This window comes from Dendropsophus ebraccatus, chromosome 3, assembly GCF_027789765.1.
Source record: "Dendropsophus ebraccatus isolate aDenEbr1 chromosome 3, aDenEbr1.pat, whole genome shotgun sequence".
Lineage (NCBI taxonomy): Eukaryota > Metazoa > Chordata > Amphibia > Anura > Hylidae > Dendropsophus > Dendropsophus ebraccatus.
Genome location: NC_091456.1, coordinates 114,756,811 through 114,767,279, shown reverse-complemented (window position 1 = coordinate 114,767,279; position 10,469 = coordinate 114,756,811). Strand labels below are relative to the sequence as shown.

General features: G+C 46.4%; 1 protein-coding gene across 1 annotated transcript; it reads right to left on the bottom strand.

Moving 5' to 3' along the window:
* Positions 1 to 2,889: 2,889 nt before the first annotated feature.
* UQCR11 (ubiquinol-cytochrome c reductase, complex III subunit XI) lies at positions 2,890 to 8,598 on the bottom strand. The gene is made up of 3 exons (XM_069962554.1): positions 8,490 to 8,598; positions 8,264 to 8,397; positions 2,890 to 3,034 (listed from the first exon to the last, which is right to left on the bottom strand). Exons 1-2 carry the CDS (start codon positions 8,537 to 8,539, stop codon positions 8,277 to 8,279), a joined length of 171 nt encoding a protein of 56 aa, XP_069818655.1. The 5' UTR covers positions 8,540 to 8,598; the 3' UTR covers positions 2,890 to 3,034; positions 8,264 to 8,276.
* Between the last annotated feature and the right edge of the window lie 1,871 nt (positions 8,599 to 10,469).

Genomic DNA, 10,469 nt, shown 5'->3' with positions numbered 1-10,469 from the left:
TGCCCGTAACCACCCCAGGTTGCCGTAACCACAGCAGGTTGCCCGTGACCACCCCATGTTGACCGCATCCACCCCAGGTTGCCCGTAATTACCTCCAGATTACCCGTAACCACCTCAGACTGCCCGTAACCACCTCCAGATTACCCGGAACCACCCAGACTGTCCGCACCCACCCCACATTACCTGTAATCTAATTTTTTTATTTTATTTTAGTAACTATTCTAATAACTATTACTAGCTGCGGTTTTGCTCCAGCAAATTGGCGCTCCTTCCCTTCTGAGCCCTGCTGTGTGCCCATACAGTGGTTTATGCCTACATATGGGGTACCTTTCTACTCAGGAGAACCTGTGTTACAGATTTTGGGATGAAATTTCTCTCCTGTTCCTCGTGAAATTGAGAAATTTTAAACTAAAGGACCATATTATTGAGTTTTTCATTTTTACTGTCTACTTTTGAATACTTTCCTCTAATACCTGTGGGGTCAAAATGGTCACCACACCCCAAAATGAATTCTTTGAGGAGTGCACTTTCCAAAATGGGGTGACTTATGGCGAGATTTTACTCCTCTGGCACTACAGGGGCACTGCAAATGCACCTGGCGCTCAGAAACATCTTCAGCAAAAGCTAATTGGCGCTCCTTTCCTTCTGAGCCCGGCTGTGTGCCCACGCAGTGGTTTATGCCCACATATGAAGTACCTTTTTACTCAGGAAAATCTGCGTTACAAATTTTGGGGTACTTTTTTTCTCTTGTTCCTAAACGGACATATTATTGGAAAAATTAGTTTTTCATTTTTACTGTCTAATTTTGAATACTTTCCTCTAACACCTGTGGGGTCAAAATGCTCATCCTACCCCAAGATGAATTCTTTGAGGGGTGCACTTTCCAAAATGGGGTGACTTATGGGTGTTTTTCTCTCTGCTGACACTACAGGGGCTCTGCAAATGCACCTGGCGCTCGGAAACTTCTTCAGCAAAATCTGCAATGGAAAAGCTAATTGGCGCTCCCTTCCTTCTGAGCCCTGCTGTGTGCCCATACAGTGGTTTACGCCCACATATGGGGTACTGTAGTACTCAAGAGGTGCTTTTTCCCTCATGTTCCTTTTGAAAATGAGAAACTTTAATCTAAACGTATATATTATTGGAAAATTTTAATTTTTCATTTTTTTACGGTCTAATGGTGAATACTTTGCTCCAGCCCCTGTAGGGTTAAAATGCTCATTATACCCCTAGATTAATTCTTTAAGGTGTGTAGTTTCCAAAATGGGGTCACTTATGGGGGTTTCCAGTATACAAACCTCCTAAATCAACTTAAAAAAAGAACTGGTCCCTAAAAAAATCAGTTTTGGAAACTTTCACAAAAATGTGGTAATTTGCTGATAAATATCTAAGCCCTGTAACACCCTAAAAAAGTAAAATATGTTTATGAAATGAAGCAGAATAAAGAGGACATATCGGTAATGTGACTTAGTAACTAATTTATGTGATACGACTTTCTTTTTTTAGAAGCAGAGAATTTCAAAGTTCATAAAATGCAATTTTTTTTTTAATTTTTCATATTGATTTTTTTTTTAGAAAAAACACACAAAATAGTGACCAAATTGTGTGGTGTTACAGGTAGAGAATACAGCGTGCTGTGTGGTGTTACAGGTACAGAATACAGTGTGCTGTGTGGTGTTACAGGTAGAGAATACAGTGTGATGTTACAAGGAGAGAATACAGCCTGCTGTGTGGTGTTACGGGGAGAGAATACAGTGTGGTGTTACAGGTAGAGAATACAGTGCGCCAGAGACGGACTTATCACTTGGGCAGCCTGTTCAGCTGCACAGGGGCCCAGGCCAATAGAGGATCCCACCAGGCTCAGACTCTAAAGTGTCAGCTCAGCATGGCACATGTCTGTAGTGGGCCCACCAGGCGGTATCAGCACCTGGGAAGTGCGGGCCAGTACACTAGCGCAAACATTTAAACAGTATCAGAGCTCCTTACATCATAATTAATCATGATGCTGGGAGCTCCGAGATCCACTACAGTGGTTTGCAGTGTACTGATGTTATACTATAGTTGGTTCAAAGAATAGTCTTAGGGATGGGCAACACTTCCTATATGTAGAAATGTACGAAAAGTTTACAATACAGTCCTGTTTGCTGACTCATTAAACACATAACACATGACTGTGTGCTATTTCATCATTATTTATATGTAAATATATGTGTACACGTTCCTGCTTCAAATAGACACATAGGGGGAGATTTATCAAACATGGTGTAAAGTGAAACCTGCTCAGTTGCCCCTAGCAACCAGATTCCACCTTTCATTTTCTAGTCTGTGAGGAATGAAAGGTGTAATCTGATCGGTTGCTAGGGGCAACTGAGCCAGTTTCATTTTACACCATGTTTGATAAATCTCCCCCTTAATCTCCATTTTCTGTACATTGTTCTTGGACTGGACCATCCCCATAAAAGACCAATTTTTCTGTGCAAAATTGGGTGATCGGGTCATAGAGGTTTTACTGTACTTCTATTGGCTAATCACAATCCGCACTAGGACATGTCCTATTTTTTACTGGAACAGTTTGTGGATTCGTAAAAAAACCAAAATGAGTCAACGGCACAAAAGAACAAATTGATCTGTAATCACGGACAACTTTGCAGAATGTGTGAATAAGGCCTTATCCCCACGTTCCGTGCATACTCCGTATATGTGGGCGGTGTGCATTGGACGGACTATTGGTACTGCGGCTGTGGCATTACAGTACTGTGAAGATTTAAACTGTTTCAGAGCATCTGGCATCATGATGCCAGGAGTTCTGGTAAACCAATCCGATGCACAACGTCCATATATACGGCGTGTGCACAGAATGTGGGCCTAAAATGTAAAAACAAAAACTACAAATCAAGTATCAAACAGAACTGTTTAATGTGAAATAGTGCAAGAAAAGTATGCTTATAAATAGTATGCATCAGTTTTTATTAACAAAACTAGTAGGGTGTTAAGTGTCACGACATCCAGATTTCACAAAAGATCAGGAATCCGTAATCTAGAAAAGAAACAATCATAAAACAGTATTTAGTACATAGTATAGGTTCTTGATAAAGAACACATTTTATCAGATGGATCTCACATCAATAATGGCCTAAATATTGCATTACATCTCTTAACCCCTTAAGGTCAAAGCCAATTTTCATTTTTGCACTTTTGCTTTTTCCACTTTATGTTTAAAAGTCCATAGCGCTTGCATTTTTTCACCTAGTGACGTATATGAGCGCTTATTTTTTGCGAAACCAATTGTACTTTGCAATGACAGGCATTATTTTTCCATAACATATGCTGCGAAACCGGAAAAAAATCATTTGCACTGTCAAATTGAAAAAAAAAAAAGGAATTTGTTTTGATTTCGGGGAGTTTTGCATTTACGCTGTTCGCCGTATGGTAAAACTGACTGGTTATGCATGTTCCTCAAGTCGTTATGATTACAACGATATGTAACATGTATAACTTTTCTTGTATCTGATGGCTTGTAAAAAATTCAAACCATTGTTAACAGATATATGTTCCTTAAAATCGCTCTATTCCCATGCTTATAGCGCTTTTTTCCTTTGGTCTATGGGGCTGTGTGAGGTGTTATTTTTTGCGCCATGATGTGTTCTTTCTATCGGTACCTTGATTGCGCATATACGACTTTTTGATCACTTTTTTATTACATTTTTTCTGGATTTGATGCGACCAAAAATGCCCAATTTTGCACTTTGGAATTTTTTTGCGCTTACGCCGTTTACCGTGCGAGATCAGTAATGTGATTAATTAACCAAACATGTTTGTTTATTTATTTATATTTATAAAATGGGAAAAGGGGGGTGATTTGGCCTTTTAATAGGGGAGGGGATTTTTTATTAATAAAAAAAACATTTTTACTTTTATTTTTACTGTAACTGGAAGTCCCCCTGGGGGACTTGTATATAAACAGCACTGATCTCTCATAGAGATCAATGCTGTGTATATACACAGCAAAGATCGATGAGATCGGTCATAGATTGCAATCTATTGCCGAGCCGGGATCAGCGTCATTCAGACGCTGAGGCCCGGCACAGGCAGAAGAATGGATCTCCCCTCCGCGATCGCATCGCGGGGGGGGGGGGGGGGGGGGGGGGGGGGGGGGGGGGGGGGGGGAGAGAAGAGATCCGTCCCACTAGACACCAGGGACGCGAGGTCTGAAGCCTCTAAGTGCAGCTGTTAGGTTTGACAGCTGCACTTAGAGGCTTAATTAGCCGGCGCGGCAACGGGACTCGCGCCGGCTAATAGAGGCACTGCCCGGCTGCACATGTCAGCCGGGATCAGCGCCGTTCAGAGCTCTGAACACCCCCCGCGGCACCATGACGTATCAGATACGTCATGGGTCGCTAAGGGGTTAAAGACTGACAATTTTTGTTTTTGCACCTGTTTTCCTCCATGTTAAACCCCTTCACGACCAAGGACGTAACTGTACGTGCCCGCTTATGAGCCGTTTAGATGCAGCTCTCATGGCTGACAGCTGCATCTAAACTGCTATTTATCCCCTATCCCTGGTGTCTAGTGAGCAGATCGCGCCCCCCCCGCAATGCGATCGCAGAGGGACAATTCGTTTGACTTACCCGGCCGGGCCTCAGTGTCGGAATGACGCTGATTCCGGCTCGGCATTCTGCTGATCTGGTCTGCAGCAGACCAGACCAACAGAGCACTGATTTAATGGATCGGTGTTCTCTTATGTATACAGCATTGATCCCAGAGGACTTCTAATTACTGTGTAAAAAAAAAAAAAAAAAAGTTTTCATTATTAAAAATCCCTTCCCCTTTTCCCATTTTATAAATAAAAATAAATAAACAAACATATTTGGTATCGCCGCGAGCGTAATCACCCCAACAATTAAATGATCACATTCCTGATCTTGCACGGTATATGACATAAGCGCAAAAATCCGCCAAAGTGCAAAATTGTAGTCACTTGCCATAGACAAAAAAAAATAGTCGCTTTAAAGCGACTCCGTACCCACAATCTGTCCCCCCCCAAATCACTAGTGCCTTCAGATAGCTGCTTTTAATGTGATGCAGTTATGGTCCTAAAAAACAACTTTTAAAGGGAACCAATCACCTAAAAAAAAAAACAAAAAAAAAAACGATATGATGCCAATAATCTGTGCTGATACACTGTCTAACACACTTTCCACACATGTCTGTAACATCTGCTTCTGCCCCATACACCCCAAAATCATACTTTGATCTTGTCCCCGCCGTATGCTAATTCCAGGAAGGTAGTCATGTGGGCGTTTGTTCAGGCCGAGTAGTCACGGCCTCGGGGGGCAGGGTTTGGCTGTAATCATGCCTCTATGGGAGTCATTCACTGCCCCCTGTCACTGCATCATCATCCGGGGTGGGGCTGGGACTGTGTAACTGAGATCCAGCATAGCGTCTCCCTATCCCCGCTGTACTGTGTATGTGTAAACTGTCCTCTCACATAGGCAGCTGCTACTGTACACAGCGTCCCTGAATGAAGGATTTCAACCCAACAGAAGGGTTAAATGAATTATTCAGGGACGCTCTTATCCCTCCTCCTCTCCTTCCACATGTGCTTCTGGTGGCGGTCTGTCTCTCTCCCTGACATCCAGGATGTTGTAAGAGAGGGAGATAAGAGACAGAGTACTGTGGCCACACATTGATAGTCAGCAGCAGGAGGAGGACGGGTCATAGGAGAGGAGGGGGGCAGCTACTGTCACAGGACGATGAAGCAGGACAAAAGAACATGTGGAAGGAGAGGAGGAGGGATAAGAGCGTCACTGAATGAATCATTTAACCCTTGCAGCTGGGTTGAAATCCTTCATTTAGGGACGCTGTGTACAGCAGCAGGTGTCTGTGTGCCGGGTCACACATACAGAGTGCACTGGAATAGGCAGCCGCTGTATCTCAGCTATGCTGTCCTAGCCCCGCCCCCAGGATGATGCAGTGACAGGGGGCTGTGAATGACGCCCATAGAGGCATGATTACAGCCACCACCCCCCCACACACACACACCTTCCTGGAATTAGCATACGGCGGGGACAAGATCAAAGTATGATTTGGGGGTGTATGGGGCAGGGGCTGACGTTACAGACGTGTGGAAAGTGTGTTAGACAGTGTATCAGCACAGATTATTGGCATCATATCGATTTTTTAAGTTCCCTTTAAACTTGCAGCCCTGTGTCAAACTGCTGTGGCCTCTTCATCATTAGCAATGCCACTGGCAGGATTTTTCCTATTTCTCTGCATTGAACACTGCACATGTGCCTTAACTATCCAGCCCATGTGCAGTGTTCACACAGGTAATGAATAGGAGACAATCTGCCTGGGGCATTCATAATGATGATAAGGGTGGGGAGGAGGGACAGGGATGTTGTGCCAGCCTAATGCACAGACACTCTAGGCCGTGCTAGTTTGACACAGGGCTGCAAGTTCAAGGATGCGTTCACACACAGGATCTGCAGCCGATCCGCAGATTTGATGCCGTGTTCAGTCATTTAGATCAAATATGTTGCGGATCTGCAGCAGAAAATCCGCTGCGATACGGCGTGTGTGAAGTTACCCTAAAAGTTGTTTTTTTAGGGCAATAACTGCATCACCTGCCGAACGGACCCCAGGACAGATCTTGGATTAAGGGTAGCTTCACACGTACCGTATCGCAGTGAATTTTCTGCTGCAGATCCGCAGCAGATTTGACTAAATGAATGGACACAACATCAAATCTGCACCATCAAATCTGCTGCGGATCCGGTATATGTGAAGCTACCCTAAAAGCAGCTATCTGAAGGTACAAGTAGTTTGGGGTGGGCAGATTGTGGGTACAGAGGCGCTTTAAAGCTTACTACACCCGTTTCAGATGTGCTAGGATAGCATCCCCATACATTAAAGGGGTAGTGCTGCGTTTAACATTTATTCACTAAATAACACACATTACAAAGTTATACAACTTTGTAATGAGTGTTATTTAAAGCAGTGCTTCTCAAACTGAGGCGGGCCTCACCAGTGAGGCGCCCCTTAGTTGTTGGTGAGGCCCAGCTGAGGAGCCAGTTTTCACAAATTAACTATGATCTGCACAGTCCTTTTGCTGTTTGCAAAAATATCAATTTTAACAACATTAGTAATTTATTTTGTACTTCATTTATTAGCATCTAGAGTTTGGGAGATGGGTGAAAGGTAGCCCGAGCATTATTTTCAGCTTCTAAATGGACTTTCACCACAGATAGTGAGGCCCAGACATCCTCTTGGTTAGTCTGGTGAGGCCCAGGCATTGCCTTGGTCTGCTGGGTGAGGCTCCAGTAGAAAAAGTTTGAGAAGCACTGATTTAAAGTGACTATCACTGGGCCCAGGCTGAAGAACTGGAGGCGGGCCGACCCACCCTAAATGGGAGGAAACCCTAGCCCCTCCATGACGTGACTCCATTAGAATCAGTGGAACCCTATCATAGAGGGGCTAGGGTTTCCTCCCACTAAGGGTTGGTCAGCCCGCCCCCAGTGCTTCTGCCTGGGCCTGGTGGTACAGTCACTTTACGTAAATAGCCCCCTTCCCTGTGTTCTCCCCACCCCGTAAGTGTGGTGCATTATACTTACTGAATTGCTGTCAACCCCGGCCACCATCTTGGGTCGACGACGTCATCTTCGGGAGGCCGGCCGGAGTGCCGGCCCCCCTCTGGTGCGTCATCAGCTGCTCAGCCGTGATTGGCTGGGTACAGTTATGCTCAGCCAATGGCGGCTGAGCAGCTGATGACGCACCAGAGGGGGGCTGGCATGAGGGACAGCTGGAGCGTTTCGGCCGGCCTCCTGAAGATGACGTCGTCAACCCAAGCTGGTGGCTGGTGTCGGTGAGTATAAAGCACCACACTTGTGGGTTTGGGGGCACACGAGGAAGGGGGCCATTCACCTAAATAATACACATTACAAAGTTGTATAACTTTGTAATGTGTGTTATTTAGTGAATGAATGTTAAACGCTGCACTACCCCTTTAAAAGCAAAGGTGCAGAAACCAATCCTCATACACTAAAAGCATAGGGTGCCCAAGGCTGCCAGTGGGCACTAACATGATCTACACCATCTGGCCTCTGGTGCTGCACTGTTCACATGTGCCACTTGATTCCAGCAGAGAGAGATAGCAGGAATCTATCTTCCCCTCCCATTACAGTGAGAAATACCAACTTTCCCCAACCAAGCCTCATACCAAGCCCCTGGGAGTAGTAGTAGTCGTCTACCTACAGCAACTACTTACATTCAGCCACAATTCACTTTTCCTCCTTAAATTTGCCGTTGACATATGGAACATAATCCAGGAAAAGCCTCCAGTCAGTGGCCCAGACCAGCCCCACCGCGCCTACCGAGCCCCATGTGAACAGGGTTGGAGCCCTGCAAAGAAACCAATGATAAGGTGAATCATGGACACAGACAACAAGGTGACCCCCAGCTGCAGCTGCTGCTGTCTGTCTGCAGCCCCTCACCAGTTCTTGGCCAGTTGCAGGTAGCGTGGGCCCAGCAGTTTGGCGATCATGGCTGCCGTTCTCCCTCAATGTGACCTGGGACCACAGGAAGTGTGGCGACCACAACACAGCGCTGAGGACCCCAAGCTGCCCTTTACCCGCCTGTCTGGGATTTTTTTTCCGGAGGAGGGTTTTCTACCTAGGCAGTATGATGTCGCCATGGTATCGCCGCATGCTATTAGTTGCTATTTGATTGCGCAGTTATATGAAGGTTTATGAAGTTGTGCAGCATAAGAAGACAGGCAAAGCTGAGACAGCCTCTAAGCCCGGGGTCCCGAAGAGGAGGCGTTACTGCTGCTGCAGAGCTACAGTAAGCCGCATCGCCGGCCATTGGGCGTCTTGAGGAACAGACTGATAGATCAGGCGCCTGTAAAGGAAACGTTTCTTCCAAGAAATGTATATTTGTATAACTATAAATGTAGGACATACTCCAGCCATACAACTGCACGCTCTCCCCACAGAGCTGACAGTAGAAGCCATTTAAGATGATTCTAAAGGGAACATTTTTTTCCCTGTCGGATTCAAGCACTGTCCCTGTTGTGCTCCTAATATAATAATAATGCCCCCTGCTTTGCCCACCATATAGTAATATTGCCTACTGCTGTCCCCCCCCATAGTAATGATGTCACCCTGCATTGTCTCCAAATGTCCCCCTGCATTTCCCATATAGTAATAATGTCCCCTACAATGCCCCATAAAGTAATAATGTACCCCTGCATTTCCCATCAAGTAATTATGTTCCCATGCACTCCCCCATATGTCCCCCCACATTGCCCTAACACATAAAAAAATTATACTCACCTAATCCTGGCATGGAGCCGGCCTTCCTCTCTTCTGGTCTCTTATCCAGTCTGTCAGCCGCGGGAGCAGGGGCATAGCTAGGAGTCATGGGGCCCCATAGCAAAAAAAACTGCATAAGGCCCCATGAAACCTTGAATGGGGCAGTGTGCAATTAGAACTTGGGCAACTGGCGCTGTCGACTGGCAGACTGGGGTAAGTGGGACAGAGGGACAGTTGAGAGTGATTGGGGCAGGCTTGGGTTAGGCTGGGGGGACTGGGGCAGGCTGGGGGGGACTTGGACAGACTGGGGGGACTGGAGCAGGCTGGGGAAGAGGGAGAGCTGGGGGGGACTGGAGCAGAGGGAGAGTCGGTGGGGGGGCTGGAGCAGAGGGAGAGCTGGTTGGGGGGTGCTGGAGCAGAGGGAGAGCTGGTTGGGGGGGGGACTGGAGCAGAGGGAGAGCTGGTTGGGGGGGGGACTGGAGCAGAGGGAGAGCTTGGGGGGGAGCTGGAGCAGAGGGAGAGCTTGGGAGGGGGGGGGGGGGGGGGGGTGATAAGGTGAATTATACCTTTTTTATCCACCTCATTCCCAAGTGACTATCCCTGTCCAAATTGAATAAAGCTGAGTGCTAGCGACGAGTAGATAACACCAGACACAGATAGTTGGTATTGCCTTCTCTCTCAGCCGAGATAGAGGTATATACTCTCTCTTTATTTAGTTTCACATTGATTATATCCTCCTTCACAAAGAGTATACATATAATACTGTGATTGGTTATTCCATAAATGGTTAGCTATTTCCCATACTGCACAGCTAGCTGGGTTAGTGGTTAGGCGTCTGTGTTATCAGTCAGACATCACGTTCTTCTTTTGTGAATTCAGGGTGGTATCCTCTCGGGGAGGGGGGCTGGGGCTGGGGCTGGGGCTGGGGCTGCCAACATTCCTGTCTCTTACAGACCATTTTTGTCTTCCCAGAAGTGGTTCCAAAGCTGGAGGTATCTTAAGGATTACAATGTTTTTCCAAAAGTATTAACCCTTCATGGCCACCTTCACAGGGGCTGGAGCAGAGAGAGCGCTTGGGGGGGGGGGGGGGGGCTGGAGCAGAGGGAGAGCTTGGGGGGGGGGGGGGGGCTGGAGCAGAGGGAGAGCTTGGGGGAGGAGCAG